Source organism: Chironomus tepperi, unplaced genomic scaffold (genome assembly GCF_022539635.2).
Source record: "Chironomus tepperi strain 1889 unplaced genomic scaffold, CSIRO-AGI_Ctep_v1 contig_174, whole genome shotgun sequence".
Classification (NCBI taxonomy): domain Eukaryota; kingdom Metazoa; phylum Arthropoda; class Insecta; order Diptera; family Chironomidae; genus Chironomus; species Chironomus tepperi.
Window position 1 is genome coordinate 612,488 of NW_027226296.1, and position 18,032 is coordinate 630,519.

General features: G+C 32.0%; 4 protein-coding genes across 7 annotated transcripts in view; 2 read left to right on the forward strand and 2 right to left on the reverse strand.

Moving 5' to 3' along the window:
- The window catches only part of LOC139089087 (putative leucine-rich repeat-containing protein DDB_G0290503), a 41,207-nt gene extending 34,562 nt beyond the window's left edge, over positions 1–6,645 (forward strand). For 2 of the 4 annotated variants that reach the window (XM_070638515.1, XM_070638516.1), the window contains exon 2: positions 1,199–6,645. In XM_070638515.1, the coding sequence (XP_070494616.1) occupies positions 1,242–6,467 (5,226 nt within the window). In that variant the 5' untranslated portion in view covers positions 1,199–1,241 and the 3' untranslated portion in view covers positions 6,468–6,645. The remainder of the gene's footprint in view (positions 1–1,198) is intronic. The other 2 variants (XM_070638517.1, XM_070638518.1) reach the window with 2 other exon arrangements.
- A 6,393-nt stretch (positions 6,646–13,038) lies between these two features.
- On the forward strand, positions 13,039–14,832 carry cni (protein cornichon). Its single transcript, XM_070638520.1, has 4 exons — positions 13,039–13,220; positions 13,287–13,401; positions 13,737–13,915; positions 13,983–14,832. Exons 1-4 carry the CDS (start codon positions 13,105–13,107, stop codon positions 14,008–14,010), a joined length of 438 nt encoding a protein of 145 aa, XP_070494621.1. The 5' UTR covers positions 13,039–13,104; the 3' UTR covers positions 14,011–14,832.
- Positions 14,134–16,137, reverse strand: GMF (Glia maturation factor). Its single transcript, XM_070638521.1, has 4 exons — positions 15,972–16,137; positions 15,832–15,905; positions 15,645–15,758; positions 14,134–15,560 (listed from the first exon to the last, which is right to left on the reverse strand). The coding sequence occupies exons 1-4, from the start codon at positions 16,051–16,053 to the stop codon at positions 15,429–15,431; spliced, it is 402 nt and encodes a 133-aa protein (XP_070494622.1). The 5' UTR covers positions 16,054–16,137; the 3' UTR covers positions 14,134–15,428.
- Positions 16,138–16,510: 373 nt separating this feature from the next.
- Der-1 (derlin 1) lies at positions 16,511–17,742 on the reverse strand. The gene is made up of 3 exons (XM_070638493.1): positions 17,331–17,742; positions 17,083–17,274; positions 16,511–17,024 (listed from the first exon to the last, which is right to left on the reverse strand). Exons 1-3 carry the CDS (start codon positions 17,481–17,483, stop codon positions 16,626–16,628), a joined length of 744 nt encoding a protein of 247 aa, XP_070494594.1. The 5' UTR covers positions 17,484–17,742; the 3' UTR covers positions 16,511–16,625.
- Positions 17,743–18,032: the final 290 nt, after the last annotated feature.

Here is an 18,032-nt window from a genome sequence, read left to right on the forward strand (position 1 = left end):
AAAATAACAAAATACTTTTCACATAACTCTTTGTTTCAAAGTTTTCGCGACTGGTAAACAAAAAATAAAACTAAACAAAATGTTGACTGTGATTGAAAAATTTTAAATAGAAGTGCAAAGTTGGCTCAGATTTAAATCAATTTAATTCAGATATTTTTGAGCATTCCTCGAAGTCGACTTGAATTTTGTATGGAAAAATCGACTCAAGTTGACTTAACTTCATATAAATTTTGAGTCGACGTCAAGCTCTGTTCTTGAGATTTGGTGTAAAAGTAGAATAATTCAATTGAATTGAATTCGACACTAAGTTAAGCCAGAGTCACATCAGCCTGGGGTCGAGTTGTTTGATACATTATACAATTTTTGCTCCTCAAGATAACAGAAGCATTAATAATATGCTCTAAAATTCATTAAAAAGTGGAATCGACTTGAATTGCCAGGTCTCGATGGAATTTAGACTTCATTAATTAGGAGCATCAATTTGTATTCGAACGCATCTTAAATAGAGTCTAGACTTCACTAAATGCACCTCTACAATGTAGTTAATTCAATTCTAGAAGTGACCACATTGGAAAGAAGGTCGTATAATCATTTCTAGAACAGTAATTGTAATGAACATAATTTCTAGGGCGATTCCCTATATTTGCCAGCCATATGGATGGAATACGATCTTCTTCATTCGTATCGCTTGTGTTTATAGATATAAATAAATTTTTTAACACATTTCTGATCACCTAAAAATTAACAAAATATCTAAGAATATTTAGAATGTTCTAAAAAACATAGACAAAAGAATTAACAGTTCCATTCGCCCAACAACAACATTTTCACTTGCGAACCAAATATTTTCCATCCAAACCAGCTTAATAGATACACAAATATTTAATTTGTCACACCAATTTAATTTATTCATACGTCTGACGTAAGTCTTTAATTATTTATTATTTTCTACCCCTTTTTTTGAAAGGCCATACTCAAGTTCCACACGCAGTTTTTACGTTCCTTACCTACCACAATAAACTTTAATTGCTACCAAGACTTGTAAGAATGCTTAAAGAGAAGATGAAGTTGCTAAATTACCATAAATTGACAAAATATTTGTCACGGCTATTGAATAATGATTAACATTGTTATTCAAATGAATAAATTAAGGCTGAAAATTTAATTAATTAATTTTTTTTATTTTCTCCACTTACAGACTTTCATCGGCAACAATTTCGTATTGAATCAGACTTAGAGTCATGGATCACAATGGATTTTATGCAGATTTAGATAGTTTAAATAGTCTCACGAATATTGGCACGAACAGTAATAATTTCAACGATACAAATTGTCCAACATTACCTTCATTAAATAATTTTAAATATCAGCAATCAACGAGTAATATTTATCAGCAACAAGCTATCCCTGATCTTAATCATACAACATCAACGCCCCTCCATTCGACAAAGTCCACGTCGTCATTACCACAAACGCAAATTAATATAAACAATTGTAATAATAATATATTTTTTCCGCACGACGATGGACTTTTTGATGCGACACAAGCAGCAGCAGCATGTGCATCAGTACCACCAAATACTGTTAATATACAAAATAATAATCAAAAAAATAATTTTATTGGATACGTTCGCAAGGAAACGGGACCGAATATTATTGGCGGAGGTGGCAATGGGGATAGTAATATAACGTATAATATAAATAATATTAATACAAATATTGTTAATAATATCAACAATCCGGCAAATTTGGTCAATAACGGTGACATATTTGGTGGTAATCAATACCATCAGATAAACAAGAACGGTGAAACAATTATAAATTTTACAAATAATAATCTCAATTCAACAACTAGTATGCCAACTGATACCGTGACGGCAACATCACAAAATTTTTACGGCTATCAAACAACAAATTTAAATACAAATAGTACGAATAATAATAATAACAGTGGAAATAGTCAGGGACAGCATACAATTTATGAGTCGTCTGTGCAATCTCAAACGCAAAGTAGTAGCAGCAGCAGTACAATTCTGGATCCAAATATGGGTGCATCGAAGAGTATGGGCGCATCAAATGTCATTAATGTAGGTGTTGGTGGTGTTGCGACTAGTTCAACTGGACTTTATCATGGACATTCACATCATCAGTCAATGAATAATGGTGCCTATATGTCATCAGCAGGTAATACACTTATCACAGATCCTCATTCCTCAATTGATTTATTTGCTGAATATTCAGAGTCGCTGTCCGCAGCAAAAATAATCAACAATTTTGAGGCTAAAAATCCACTTAAATATCCAACAGCATCAACGAATCGACCGAGTGGAACATACTATAAAGGTACGGCTGATTATCCAACATCACAATATCCATTACATCCATCAACTGTTAATCATTTGCCACCACATGGGACAAATAATTATCACATGTATCAACCGACTCCACCAAGTAATGGAATTCCACCGAAAATATCACCATCAGCTCCACATGGTTATGAATTGTATAGTCGAATTCCTGCTCAACCAACAAGAAATTCAGTGCCACATTATCCTGGTCAAACGCATTACGGTGCACCGCAACTTGATGATGCTCTCATGCACAATGGTGCGAGGGTAAATTATGCACGATCAACATCATTACATCCATATCATCATAGTATTCCCCCGCCACATCCAGTCCCACCAAATAATTATGGAAATTATTATAATACCAACTATAATCATCCAACAATACCTCCTTATTCATCATATCCTCAAATGCAACCGTATGGTGGTCCAACGATGAGAAACGATAGCTGTTCAAAATCATCATCAAATTACAGCAAGACCGGCGCAATGGCACTTTCACCTGTTGATCATAGCACATTTCCAATGCCACCACATGGTACGACAACAAGCTATGCGACGAAAAAGGATTACTATACGGATAATCATTATTATCAACATCCATATCCACATCACGATGATCCAATGAATCGTTCATTGAATTCGTGTGCAAAGAAATCAACAAGTGGACATAAAATCACTAACGATATGTACAATCCGAATGGTATGAATGGAACGTCTATTTATGGAGAACATCATCTTCCTCATCACACGATGCAACATCATCAACAGAATGGTAATGTTATGAGAAATGCTGGATATCAACAGTTGGCACCACCAAAACTTTATAATCCATCTGTTGCATATCCAATACCATCAGCTGATAGTTTAAGCTCATGTGATTATCAACCGTGCAATTATCGCTATAAAAATGGTGAAATGCCATCAAAAATACCAAAAAATCAAATTTTAAATGCAAAACAATTTAAGACTTATAATCATTTTGAGCCACCACACCCGCCTTCACATATGCCATCAGCACAGCATTATGGTGCACCACAATATCATCCATCAATGTCGATGAAGCATGCTGACAAAATAAAAATTTCAATTGATCTCGAAGAGCAAATTAATAGTTCAAAAATACCAAAAATTCGTGATACAACACCATATGGTTATGATCTCCATTATCAGCATCCCGCCTACTATCCATATCATCGTGCAACACGTGGTAATGTTGTTGTTGGACAAAATGATAGCGATAAAATTCCAAATATCAATTTAAGAGATTTTCTCTCAACATGGAATGAAATTGATGACGAAGAGGAGGCTCGTCCATCACACGGCTTGATGGACAGTATGAATGGCATTGAGCATATGGAACGTACAATAATGCGTGAATATAATCCAATGTTTGTACAAAAAGCTACTGATAATATTATAAGTACCACAACCGATGTGCCTACAAATGATAAATCACAATTGGACTTGGAGAATGGCGCCATTAGTGAAGGTACCGAAAAGCTTTATGTTCTCGAAACAATTGATGTGCCGATATCAGAATTGAATAAATATAAACATTTAAGTATTATCAATAAATTACCCGAAAATGTAGTCATTACTGATAAGGAACTATTTACTGATATGGAAATGAATCGTGAGAAATTATACAAGAGTGAATTTGAACTTGAATTTGAGGCGTGTCAAGAGCCAAAGATAACTAAAGTCGATGAGATTCATGAAATTCCGACAATCGAAATCAAGAAGGAATCTGATGAAGAAGCAAAAAAAGTTGTTGCTGCGGAAGTGACGAAGAAAATTATTGAAACAAAGCCAATAATAAAGCAAGAGAATCAAATTGAATCAACGACTGTGCCACAACCAGAGAAGGAATGTGAGGATAAAAAGAAGAAACCTTTAAAGTCACCGAAGCTCAAGAAAGTGGAAGTAAAAGTTCCGAAAATAAAGCAATCGATATTAAAGCTGAAAAAGGAAAAAATTCTCAAAGTCTCCAAAGATCTTCGAAAAACAAGAATTGCAAAGCGCGTACGAAAATATTCACTAAATCAGCGTGGCAGTTCCGTTAAAACACTTCAGTCAATATGCATTGATTTCCTCAACACAAGCACATACAGAAATTATGCACGCGAGCAGCTGTCAATAAGTAAAAAGTTTTCAAAAATGAAAATTCTCAATGATTTCAAGAAAAAGTTTAATTTTGGCAGCATGAAGAAGCCAACGTCATTAGTCAATCAAAAATCAAATCATTCCGTACAAGTTAATTCCTTACGTGAGATGTGCGGTAGATTATTGACCGATAAATCAAAACTTCTTGAGCTTGATGGAAGTGAAGAGGAAATGTATGATATGCAACGAGTTATACCATCATTAAAGGATTTATGTAAAGAAGTTCTATCAGACATGAATGTGAGTGTTGTGGATCTTTTTACACCATCATCATTGGTGGATATATGCGAAAATTATATATACAATAATCGACAATATTTTCACATAGAGGAAGTATCAAACATACCAAAACTCCAAGACATATGTAAGGACGTGCTGAGTGCATCAAATATATTCATTAATATTGAAAGTAACAGCGATGGCAACATTTATACATTAAATGAAGCCATACAAAGTAGTGAAATGAATGCCGACGGCGAACCAATTTATATTGTTGAGGAAAATTCTGGTAATGTCAGTGAACTATTTGAATCTGATAAGCTCAATCCTCATGAGAAATCTGAGATATTAAAGAATATACAACGTGTGGCCAATATTGATGATGATGATGAAATATTTCGTGCAATTGGTGCCTTACATGATGATGATGATAATAACAATAGCAATGTATACAATAAGAATATAACAATGGGCGAATTCTCAATAACTGATAATATCGTTGATGACATGTCATACATGCCATATATTGCTGGCGATGAGCTTTTTCAATCAAATGTACAGTATGAGGAAATAATATCGGTAAATAACAACAGCGATGGTAAAATAAAGAAGATTTATGAGATTCTACGACATAAGTACCTTAATCGGTCCGATGTGAGGCAAGCAACGCGAACAATTAATCTTATTATGAGAAAATCGTTGAGCTATCAACGAGTTCATCGTTATCGTAATGCACAGCGTAAGGAACGCATACATTCACTCATACAGCAGGCACGTTGTGCATTGTATAAATTGAGAAAATTAAGTTGTGATATTAATATTGAAAATACATCATCACCATTATCGACAGCATCAACATCATCCTCATCATCATCGTCCAGTTCGTCAAGTTCGTCTAGTTCCACATCGACAAGCTCATCATCCAGTTCATCAAGCGAAGAAATTGATGAAAATGAGAAAATTATGGAAATTGAATCTCAAATTATTGCCAAAAATTATAATAATCAGCATGTGGATGTAATTAAAGGTTCCAATTGTGAAGAATCACCCGAATCGCCACCAAAATCTTTAATTAATGGAAACTTAAATGGTCGTACGGAAACGGAAAATTTCCCAAAATTACCAACCGTTTTTCCATCAATTAACGAATATAAAATTGAACGGAAGGAAATTGTCCGAAGTGTTAGCAACCAATGTGATGTTAAGGAATTCAATGTCAATACAAATCCTATCACTAACTTTATGAGGAAGCGTAAAATGAGCTTTGATGAAAGTCTCTTAAATATCAACAATTTCTATCGAAAAAAGACAGAAAATGATACTGAAGTGGGCAGCAATGGCCATTCATATAAATCTGACTATCGAGTCTCATCATCATCATCATCACGAAATCATTCCAATCGTAACCATTCCTACAACAATGATCGATATAATGAGAGAAAAGACAAAGATCGTCGACGACGTAGCAGGAGTCGCAGTCGAAGTCGACATCATAATAATTACAGCACTGAACAACGTGATGATAAATCATCCTCAAGAAATAGTTATCATAATTCTAGTCGACATGATCATTACCGAAAAGACCAAAACAATAAGCATTCCGAAGCTCGTAGATTAATTTTACCCAGCTATAAGATATACGATAAAGACTTGGATGTTAAATTAAAAGTTAGACCAATTGTTCGCATCGAACGCGAGGAAAAGGTTGATGATTTGGTAAAAAAGTACAATTAAATAATATTTTTAATTAGGAAAAATATTTAAGAAGTGTGCATGCGTGCATGTGCAGATAATGATGAGGCATTGGGGATGTAATATTTTTGGATATTTTTTAGATTGGATTTCTTGTGTTCGTTAACTTTGGTGATTTCAAATAAATGTAATCTTAAGATAAGACGTATCTTAGGGTATAGTCCATTATGAAGCATATGATTTGGTCTTATAGTCTACCCTAACATGCAAAGAGCATGCTTTCATAGTGTAGAAATACCAGTATGGTACCTAAAAGCGATTTCTTGACCTGTTAAGGCTACAAGCGTCACAGATAATCCAGAAACATAGACTAGGGTACAACTCGAAGTCGAGTCCAGTCTAACTGATTTTGTTAATCAACTTTGAGCTGACTCAAGAAGATTTCATAATTGTCGACCCTTGTCGACTTGAGTTTTTTTAATCTCGAGAATGAATTGTATGTAATCTCGGGATCATTTCGGGGATTCAGTTCATTTTAATCCCGGAATCGGGAATTATAGTGTCAACATCGAACTTTGGTCAAGGTACACTTGAGGTATGCCTTTAAAACTCTTGGAGTTTAATTATGGATGTTTAGTAAGAGTTCGGAATATCTCGAAAATTCTCAATATTGAGACAATCTCTTTCATTAACAGAAAATGAGCGTACTCACATGATCCCCTAATGGATTACTATATAAGCATGCTCATTATCTGTAAGGACTATATATCAACCAGAATATTACAAATCGGTTAATTGACTCAAAATCCGGCACCAGGTCGATGTAACTTTTGCATTGTTCGAAATTAAAATCGAATGCGGCTCAACATTAGAGTCACGACAGTTTTGGACCGGATTTCAAATCGATTGATCAACTTGTGCTATTCGGGATAATCCCGTTTCAAGAATCTTTATGTCAGAAATGACAGGAACACTCAACTATCCTTCAAACAATCTGAACAAGTTGTTTGGCATCCAATATACTAATCTGAATTGACACTACACTTATTAATTAACCATACTGCAGAAAATTCTTAAAAAAATATCTAAAATATTTATAACCTATTGACTCATCATGCCTGTATTGATTATGTGTGTTGTTTAATTAAAAAATAATACACATGCATATAAATTTATTGATTAAATTAATTGAAAGTATATCTAAAGACACTTACATATTTGAGAAGATAACTTTATATACAAAACAAATTGAATATTTATTTAATAATAAGAAGTAAAATTAATTAATTTAAGTATGAAAAAAAAAAAGTTTTATTACTGTAGATTAATTTACAAAACATGACAAAAAAAGTGTTGTATTGTCATTCTGGGAAATGTGCAAAGAAATAATTTTAACAAAAAAATATTAAAAACAGAATTTAAAAGTTCTTGTTAATGGCGTGTTTGACTTGTTCCTTCTTGTAAATAGTTGTGTGTTGGATGAAAATAATGATGGAATAGCTTTTAAATAAAATAGAATTTTTATGCTTGTGTCTTTATCACAGTTTATTGAAAATCAATCATTCATTTCTTTTGGAGATTGCTCACAATTTGGCTTTAAGTTTGTTCATTCACAGAAACAGGAATTTTCAGTTTTTGAGGAGATTTTTTGGTCATTTGAACTGTTTAGATAAGAGATGTTTTAGAATATTGAGTTGCCTTGGAGCTAAAGAATTGCTTTTGGGGTTTTACACTTTCATATGCAATTCATATTGTATCATCACTTAAATGAGGATGTTATCCTGAAAATGCAAGGAGAATGCTCAATTATGTTAGTTAAGTTTACTCATGTACATGCTAATTTAGGTGAGAATGCTGATTGTTTCTTAGGGAATTGAATGTTATTGTTCCTTTTTAACAATCCATCTCTTAAAAATCCTTACAATTCCTTTACTGAATGGCGTTAATCGGTTAATTGATCAAAAATCAGGCTCTGGGTCGGCAAGACTATGTATTGGTGTCCGATTCGGCTTTCTCGGATTCAGATCAACCCCCAACACCTTCTTTTTTTGAAAAATTCTTCAATTTGCTAGAAATTTCTCGTGAAAAATCAAATTTTTCCCCTAAAATTGAGAAATAATCTGACTACCTCCGATTCAAGAGTCATTCTGCTTTGGTGACGGATTATGAATCGATTAATCGACATGTGCTATTCAAGCTTTAACCTTTCCATTGACATTTTATCGAACAATAGACCTTCTAAACTAAATGACGCTCTAAACTTCAAAAGTCAATGACGTCAAATAAAAAATCCTCGAAAACTTTAAATGACCAAAAACTTCACTTCCATAAAACAATTCATCAATTTATAGTCCACAACTTTTCTTCATAAATACTTAATTTCCCCAATATTACTTCCTAATAATCCTAAATTAATAATTAATTCCTAAATTATTCGTCCAAAAGCTTTAAAAGAAACTCGTGTTAAGTACATGGGAAAATGATGAACTGCCGAACAAGAACTTTTATTTTAAATGTACAGAAACTTGTCCAAAAATGGACATAAAAAAATAAGCATGTAACTTACAAGCATGTTAATAATTTTTTATTAGAATTAAATTTTCCTTACACGAGTGTGGAATTGTTGCTTTTTTTTGATATATCCATAAATTATTTAATGATATGTTCACCAAACGACAGTGAAGAATGAATAGGAAATGTTAAGTTTATAAAGGAATTAAATATTTATTGCTGAATTAAATTATTTGTGGATGCTTCCTATGAAATTTGTGAAAGTCAAGTTCATTCTGGTTGGAATTGAGGGAGCTTTATGAGGTTTAATTTTTGTCAAGATTGTAATTGAATTAAGCATGAAATTTTTTGGAGACCTTGCTTTTGGATATAAATTCCTTGTAAAATTGGACCAACAAAACTTATCAATTGGAGCATAGCTCGAAGTCTACTCGAATGATACCTATGAATCCTATGAAGCCACAGACAGCTCAGGCTTTAGATAAGACTATTTTTAAGGAATGCTAGCCGATTGATCCTTGTTGATCGTTTGTCGGTATTGACATATTTGCTGATATTAAGTACCAACATTGCGTATTATATGAAATATCGTTATTGTTTCATCCAAAAGTTTGCAGTTTCAGTGATAATCTGATTCTCAAGCAGCATAATGTAGTCGATTGGGAACCTCCACGTCGCTGTGTTGACTGAAAGTCATGAATGTGCCCTGACAGCAGCATGAAGGCCATTTTTAAACCATTTTCGCGGCAAATAATGAAATTCACCTCAGGATGTCCTTCGGGATTATATCCTAACAGGCAAAGAGAAAGCTCTCCAGAGTTTATCCATCTTAAATACCATGATCATTGCTCTCAGCTTACTCTTCTCTTGAAAGCAAGCTTTTTGCCAATTTTGAAGTCGTAATGAGAAAAATCAATCCAATTCTCTTTATGGCATTCTGTAATAAGTAAACGACTTCTGAGGTAATTTACCTAAGTTACAAAGACTTGATTCAAACTGCATGCTTTAAGTATCTGTCGATCTAATTGTCTTAAGAACAACTTACAAGTTTTTCATGTTTTTACTGAGAATATGTAGAACAAAATACAATAAAATCTACGACAAGTCCCAATACAAAATGAATGGAAAATAACAATTTCTTAAGAAAGGATTAACTATATTGTAAATGTCACAAAAGACAATGAAGTTAGTCGATAGCAAACAGCTCAATTAATCCTCACTAAAATGAAAGTTCAATAAAATCTTGACAAAAAGTTTCCCTCAAAAAGCTCCCAAAAAAAAACTTTACTTTTTATTTAATAATTCAAATTATTCTTTTTATGAATCATACAGCAAGCCACAAAGTCGAGTGAATTGTATACCTTTACATTATTAAGCTGTGAAATGACCAAAAAAACCAGATAATTTAGTTTGATATTAAAAAAATAAAATAATTTGATCACCTCATTAAAATCACATCAAAAGTTCATTTAAAGCCTTAATAAATTGACTGAAACTTTTTAGAATATTAATCCATATCCATTAACAATAGATCACTGAAAAAAAAAGCTTTTTTCCTGTCACTTTGAATTTCATTTTATTTCTTTTATTTTCGATAATAAAAAAAAAGCCATTTTATCGTGCTGTCATGTCGGCATGACATGTGGACTATTAAGGAAAATGTATTAACAGAAATTAACTTAGTCACGAGTGTTGGAACTAAAAAATTTCATTTTTATTTTACAAATATTGAATTTTGTCAGGGAATTCAACTCACACTGATCTGATCTTATTTTAAAATTTCGACTATACCCGACGTATCTCACATCCTCAACAATAATAAGTAGATCATTTGGTAATAAGCCTACATATTTATACAGTTGTACTTAAAGTTTGTGTTGGAACTGACTTAAAATAAATATTCTACTTGACATGAGACGGCAAATTCCAGACAGACTTTTTTGAATTTCAAATGGAACTTATTGGAACTATTTATAAATTGGAACTTATAAGGAATTTTAATTCAGTTTTGGAATTTTATTGTAATGAGAATTGAAATTATTTTAATTGATTCGGTAATTAAAGTGAAGTTAAGTTTTAATTTTGAGGGTTTAGTATTGACTTAGATAGTTGTGGAACAAAGACAGTATTTGCGGAAAAGGCTCTAAAGGGGTGTGTCAAGATCATGATCGGCAAATTGATCATCACACGCTGTAGTGTTGTCCATTTGATGTGAAATGGGATAGATTAGTCCAAACCGGGCGGCGTCCACTTGGAAGAATTCAGATATGTTTCTTGGTATTCAAGCATATTCTGCCAGATACGATTTTGTATTGAAAACTCTGGAAAAGTTAACTCGACTCCATTCATAATTCGAGTCGTCTTCCGTGTTCGGAGTCGATCAGAGTCGATTATACAAGATCTAGCTTTGCTCCAAAATATTCCCGAGTGGACAAAAATACGTTAGAAGTAGACATCAACTGGACATTAACTTGCCATCACCTTGTTATAACTTATTGTTGTCCATTCGGTATAGTCATGAACACGATCATTTATGATTAGAGCTATTAAGTCTGATGATTGTCTGTCAGGATTTGCTTCTTATGACCGATCAATTAATTTAAGATTTACCAAAAAATCTGCTCTAATTACGTTGGTTTTTAAAAATCACTACACTTTAAATTGTGAACAAATTTACATTTTCCTCAATTTTCCACGGCTTTTGATCCTTCAAGGCTTTTCAATTCGAATTGGATATGGAAATTTGATTCAGTAAAAATTAATTTTAGCCTCTTGATTCCAATTAAGTTGCCTAGCTTAAAATATTAAAATTAATAAAAAATTTCCCGAGTAGACAAAAAGTCGTTAAAACTAGTCATTAACTAGTTATTGACTAGCCTTAAACTAGTTAGAACGTTTTTTTGTCCACTCGGGATTTGTTGTACGTCGAAGATCTCAAAATGTTTTGTTGACGATTTTGATCTCAATTTATAATTATTTTGATATCATTTCAGTTTTGTTGGAATTTAAAAAAATTATTTAAATTTGACCTTTTTTGTTTAATAATTTTAAGGAAACTAGATATTAACTGTAGATAATGAAGAAAAAAGTCATCAAAATGTGATGGAAATAAAAAAAAATATTAAAATGCACTAAATTGGACAGAAAAAGTTGAAAAATAAAAAAAAGAGTTTCTGATCAACATTTGCAGTGCCTTTAATGTATTTGAATTAAAATCTTTAAAAAACTATAAATAATATAGCTGATTTTTATAGAATCATGTACACACATACACCCAAAATGGAAATTTTTTGATACAAATTATTGCATTTTATATGTCAAAATATTGATAACATCACATTAGACAGTATCCTTTTTATGTTAATTAAATTAAATTAAAATGATAAGATATGCATAATTTATTTATATGTTGTTATCTACCTATATAGAACTGTAAGATTATTAAAAAAGTTATCATTTGTAAATGATTTGATTGGTGATACAAAATAACTATTAAATTAATGTAAAAAATGATATGAAAAGATTTTCAAATAAAATATAATTTAAATTGAATTATGAAAAATGAAAATTAGACTCTATTCCTATATCTATTGAAATTTTCTAATTTACAGAAATTACATTTTCAGAAAATAACGGTTTTTGAAAATTCAAATCCCAACGAACATTTTGAATTTAAATTTAACTTCAACTCAAAATCAGCTAACTTCAGGTAGAACCATACCAATTAAAATTTTAATTTTCCAGCTAACTGAACAACAAAGTACTTTATCTTCAACTGCAAGTCATTAAAAAACTCAAAGTTTATGGCTCAGGCTATTTTAAGCGCACAGAAAAAGCTTAAAACCCCAGAAAATTCTCAAATAAAATTAACGGTTTTTAAAAATTCAAATCTCAACGTAAAAATATGAAGCGAAGCCTTCTTTACTAGACAAGCAGGCCCGTCAACAATGAAAATCTTCTTTTATACTGCCTTTTTGTAAATATTTCATGTAATCTTTAGCAGCAGGGTACGGTAATGATAGTATCCTTTTAATTACATCCAATTACCCGAGTAAAAAATTCCAAACCTGACCAAAATACCCAAGATAGTCAATCGGACAAGCAATCATTGAGAATTATATAGTTGTTTTGAGTAGAAAAAGAATTTTTGAGAAATTAATTAAGAAAAATGAGTTTTAGCTTCTCTGCGGCCTCCTATATTATAGCATTAATAGGAGATGCATTTCTTATCTTCTTTGCCATCTTCCACACAATTAGTTTCGATGAATTAAAGACGGATTACAAGTAAGTTGCAAAAATTCATAAAAATCACGATAAAAATTTTAATTGTCATTTAATTCCACTTTACAGAAATCCAATAGACTCATGTAATAGCTTAAATCCATTAGTTTTGCCTGAATATGCTCTTCATTTACTTATAAATATCATATTTCTCATTGCTGGAGAATGGTTCAGTCTTTGCTTGGTGAGTATTGGATAAATTATTGCCGAATCACACTTTTCCGGCAGAATTCCTGAATTAATCGATATCGTGTAACTTACATGAAGTTAAGGTTCATGTGATCGACCTACTTTTAGGCGTATATTCGACCGAATTTCATACAGTTTGCTGGCCAAATATTTTGTGTTATTTTTCACTTAAGTTCGGTCCTGAAGATCAGCTGAATATACGCCAATGAGACACCACATCCAGTGGACTATAGTTCATGCTTCAAATGTGTTATCTCATGATCTACTATTTAAACTGATAAAAAACAGTATTTGCTTAATGAATTGCTGCTAATTAAATTATATTTGTAGAATTTGCCTCTCATTGGCTATCACATTTGGAGATACAAGAACAGACCACAAGGAATGAGCGGTCCAGGACTTTATGATCCAACGAACATTATGAATAGCGATACTCTATCCAAATGTATGAAGGAAGGCTGGGTAAAGCTAGGAGTTTACTTATTGTCATTCTTCTATTATTTATACGGGTGAGTAGTCCAAATATGATGAAACATACTTCACGATAACTTACGACAATCTCTCAATACATTTTAGTATGATCTCATCGCTTATCGCAACATAAATTAACGATAATGAAAACCAAAATCCTCGACGTGCGATTTTTCTATAACACCGTAACATTACTACATCATCATTAAGACATCCAAATCATCAAAAAAAAGGAATTAAAGAAAGCAACAGCTGATCTGTTAAATTGTCTTCATACCAAGACAATCATCAAATATTTGTAAACTTTTATTTTACTTTAAAAACTTATCATCATTAGAAACACATTAATTTTTTGTTTTAATTGCTATATGGTTTAACTTTTCGTTTCCGCTGTGAACTTTATTCTGGTTAATCTTATGATAAAATGTGTAAAAAGAGTTCAATGCTAAATTATAAACGTACACAAAAACACACGTACTGAGAATGTTATGGATATTAGTAATTTTGGGGATTTTTTTCAATTTTGAGTGTGGGTTAGTGATCTGGTTTTGTTGAGATCATTGATGATTGGTACTTTTGATTAAATTTGTACGTACGTAATTTTACGTAAGAAGAATAAACGTAATGACTTACGTACGCCATTTTACGTAAGAGAAACGTACGTAATGATACATGTACGTCAATTTTACGTAAGAAGAACGTACGTATTTTTACGTTCGAACGTAATTTCAGTTAATGACATACGTACGTCAATTTTACGTAATGACACACGTACGTAAATCAATAAGTTCTACATAAAAATCTAAAACTAAGCATGTTCACCTACATGAAACATTAAGAATCACAATAAATCACTCAATAAGAATGTCACTAACCCACATAATCTCCAATAATAATAAAATGTTCATATACTGATAATTGAAATAAATTAAATTTCCTAAAGAATGTCCAAAAAGGTTTGTAATTTTATAGAAAAGAAATCTCAAAAAGTATCTTACAGTACGAGTTAATTATTTGAGCTCTTTTGTATGTATAATATCAAAGCTATGCAATAATTTAATTAATAAGAGTTCGTTCATAACTGGACGATCCTTAAAGGAATTGCTTTTTTTTGTCATTTTATAGAAATTTTGTGTAAAAATTTTTCAGTATTTAAAAATAAAAAAGAAAATTGTTTAGTTTCAAAAATACCTTAATCTAGTTAATAAAATCTTGTACCAATGATTATCCGAAAAGGTTCCATTTGTGTCATTAAAAGTTATATATTCGTAACTTAGCATTCAGAATGTAGAAAGATATATAGGGGTTTTGTTATATATAAAAGATATCGCTATCGCCAGCAGCAGCCATATGTATGTATGTAGAAAATTTCTTATTAATCACTAATCGATTAAAAATTTGATTCTCTTCGCAAAAAATATTTAAAATAATTTAAAAGAAAAAGAAATTTGGTATCGATTCTCTAATTTGATTTTAAATTCATGTATGGACGAGCAAAAATCAATTCATGGCAAGAGCTTGAGCAATAATTAGCATTTTTTTGGCCTCTATTTATTTTGATAGCTTCCCAATTAGCCATTCCTCGGTAAAGTCCTCAATTTCCCTGATTTCGTACGATCGTGTCAGATCCGCTTGCTTTTGAAGTGGCAATTTACTTCGTGCATACAACATTTGTAGTTCCATCTAAAATTTGACAGTATGATTAGTTAATTATAGACAACGACTTGTTTGGTGAGTAATTCTGTTATAGGAAATGAGCAATCTTACTTGACTATCACGCGGCGTATAGAATATAAAGCATAATGGATACGATATACGATCGTCATGAATCATCTTGTACGCGTATACAATAAATCGAGGCTGATGCGACGGAAGACTTTCCTATAACAACAGAAAATCATGAATTTAATTAAATCTTTTATTGCCAATTATCATTTAACGTTTGTTACTGTACCTGTAACTCTTCGACCGTGACAGACTCCATATATTCATCAATCACGATTTCCTGCTTCTCTCTGTCTACCTTTACTGTATATGTTCATAAATACTACTTAATTCTTTGTCACTTTAAATTAACTTATTTAATAAACTTACAAATCAACGCCGAACTTTCATTATTTTTTGCGAATCGAAATTTTCGCAATTCCTCCTTCACTTCTGCACTTATATCGCACATTTTAATCGATCAGAAAGTTAAATTAATTAATAAAACAGTTAAAAGAAATAAAAGAATATTTTTTGTTTTTAAATACCCTATCGCGTCAACCGGATTTAAGAAATCAGTTGATTTTCCCCTCATTTGAATTTATTAAGACCGTTAATGATTTGGAAATAAAATGAAATTGAAAATGGAACAAGGTTCTTTTCGCCTATTACTTATGCTTTTATGCTCCCTATTTGGCGATCCTTGAGTGTTCAAACTCGACTGATCCTGCAAATTCGTCCTCTCATGCTAAAATTCCTGAAGTTCAAACTTTGAAATTCCCTTTTGAATTTTGAACATCCGATATTTTTTTTAAATCCTAAAAGACCGTTATTTTATGTTGCTTTTCTCTTCAAGAAGGAACATAGCATGCTGAGGAAGCTGAAAATCATTTGAATAATCTCTAAATCCATCAAAACACACGAACATATTTCCATTACAATATTAAAGAATCGTTTAATGGTTACTTTTAAAAAATAGTATTAACAGGATATATCTAGGAGTCGAAGGATCTTTTAAATAATGTACATGCTTAATGTGCTGTCTTAATTATTTCCTAATCTGTTTCCTGATCCACCAAAAAGATTCAATCCAGCTTGTCTCTGTTGCTGTTGTTGTTGAGCTCGGGTTTCTGGTGCAAATCCGAAAACGCCAGCAGGACGAACATCTGGAAAACGTCGTTTGATAAATGCAGGAGTCTCGAGGAAGTTTGATCCACCAAGTTCTTGTGGATATGTGAACTTCAAGAAGAAATAGAGATGGCCAATTAAGATTCCGAAAAGTGACATCATTCCACCGTTGGAAAGCATGACATTGAAGGCAAATAACACCCATGGTAAATACATAGCTTTAAATCTTGATCCAAACCAGAATGTGACGATAACTTCTCTGTTTAGCTGACACCATACATACAGTACCGACAGAACCATTGGATCCATTAAAACCTGGAATTAGAATTATCAATTAGTCACAGTTAGCACTGGATTGATTCAATTTACTTACAGGAAGTGATGCAAAGAGTCCAACGATCACACAACAAAACCAGTTAAATATCAGCAAATACAGGAAGTCACCCGGACTTGCCAAATAATGATCTTTCTCTAGCCGAGATGAGTAGTTGTACAGGAAAAAGCAGTTCATGAGAAAGTGAAATGATGTTGGATAGAAGAATAGAGCTGTTACTAGTCTCCATAGCTGTAAATAAGCAAATTTTATCAAATTATGTTAAATATATGCTGTAAATCGCTTACCTGGAACTTTTGAATGACCAGCGAAGTCTCTAGAAAGAGATAATAAGTCGGTACAATTCCTAACTTAGCACCAAGTGATATTCCAACTGTTGCCGCAAGCCAATACCTTGTAAATTTAGGTATTGTGTTATACCAATTTGAGAATTCAGACATTTCTTCTGTGGATGCTAATTTATAAACAAACGACGATGACTTTATGAAATTTCAGAATAACCACGTCAGTGTATCCAAAACAATATTGATCGATGGATATAACTTAATTAATCAAATTAAAGATGTGGATCTTGTTTAAATAACGATGATTAATGATATTTTATGATATTCAGTACATCGGTTCCTATTTTATTTTTAAAAATATTTCACCTAGATATTCTATTTACTTTTTTTACTTTACTACCGTGCTGAATTATAAAACTTGTCTTTAAAATCCCAGTATCAAAAATTATCACCCGACGGATATTTTTCCAGCTTATGTTTGTTGGCCGATAATTATCAGTGGACTGTACATAAGTCATAAATTTATCAGTCTTTATATGCACATAATTACAGAATATCGACCAACTTCTTTCGAAATTTCGGATATGAACTCTACCTTAGTTTGAAAAAGCCGTTAACTTATTACATTCAGGAGCTGCGGGGAGTAAATTCCATTTAAGAAATATTAATTCTGAGAATTTGATATTATACTACCTGATTTTTAGC

Bases quoted from the DNA above. Each gene is read 5' to 3' on its own strand.
- cni (XM_070638520.1), top strand. From the start codon at position 13,105: ATGAGTTTTAGCTTCTCTGCGGCCTCCTATATTATAGCATTAATAGGA. The intron at 13,402-13,736 runs GTGAGTATTGGA...TTATATTTGTAG, and splicing joins AATGGTTCAGTCTTTGCTTG to AATTTGCCTCTCATTGGCTA. The intron at 13,916-13,982 runs GTGAGTAGTCCA...AATACATTTTAG, and splicing joins TTCTTCTATTATTTATACGG to TATGATCTCATCGCTTATCG.
- GMF (XM_070638521.1), bottom strand. From the start codon at position 16,053: ATGTGCGATATAAGTGCAGAAGTGAAGGAGGAATTGCGAAAATTTCGA. The intron at 15,906-15,971 runs GTAAGTTTATTA...GAACATATACAG, and splicing joins TGAAAGTTCGGCGTTGATTT to TAAAGGTAGACAGAGAGAAG. The intron at 15,561-15,644 runs GTAAGATTGCTC...GTCAAATTTTAG, and splicing joins ATACGCCGCGTGATAGTCAA to ATGGAACTACAAATGTTGTA.
- Der-1 (XM_070638493.1), bottom strand. From the start codon at position 17,483: ATGTCTGAATTCTCAAATTGGTATAACACAATACCTAAATTTACAAGG. The intron at 17,275-17,330 runs GTAAGCGATTTA...GCTTATTTACAG, and splicing joins TGGTCATTCAAAAGTTCCAG to CTATGGAGACTAGTAACAGC. The intron at 17,025-17,082 runs GTAAGTAAATTG...TTCTAATTCCAG, and splicing joins GACTCTTTGCATCACTTCCT to GTTTTAATGGATCCAATGGT.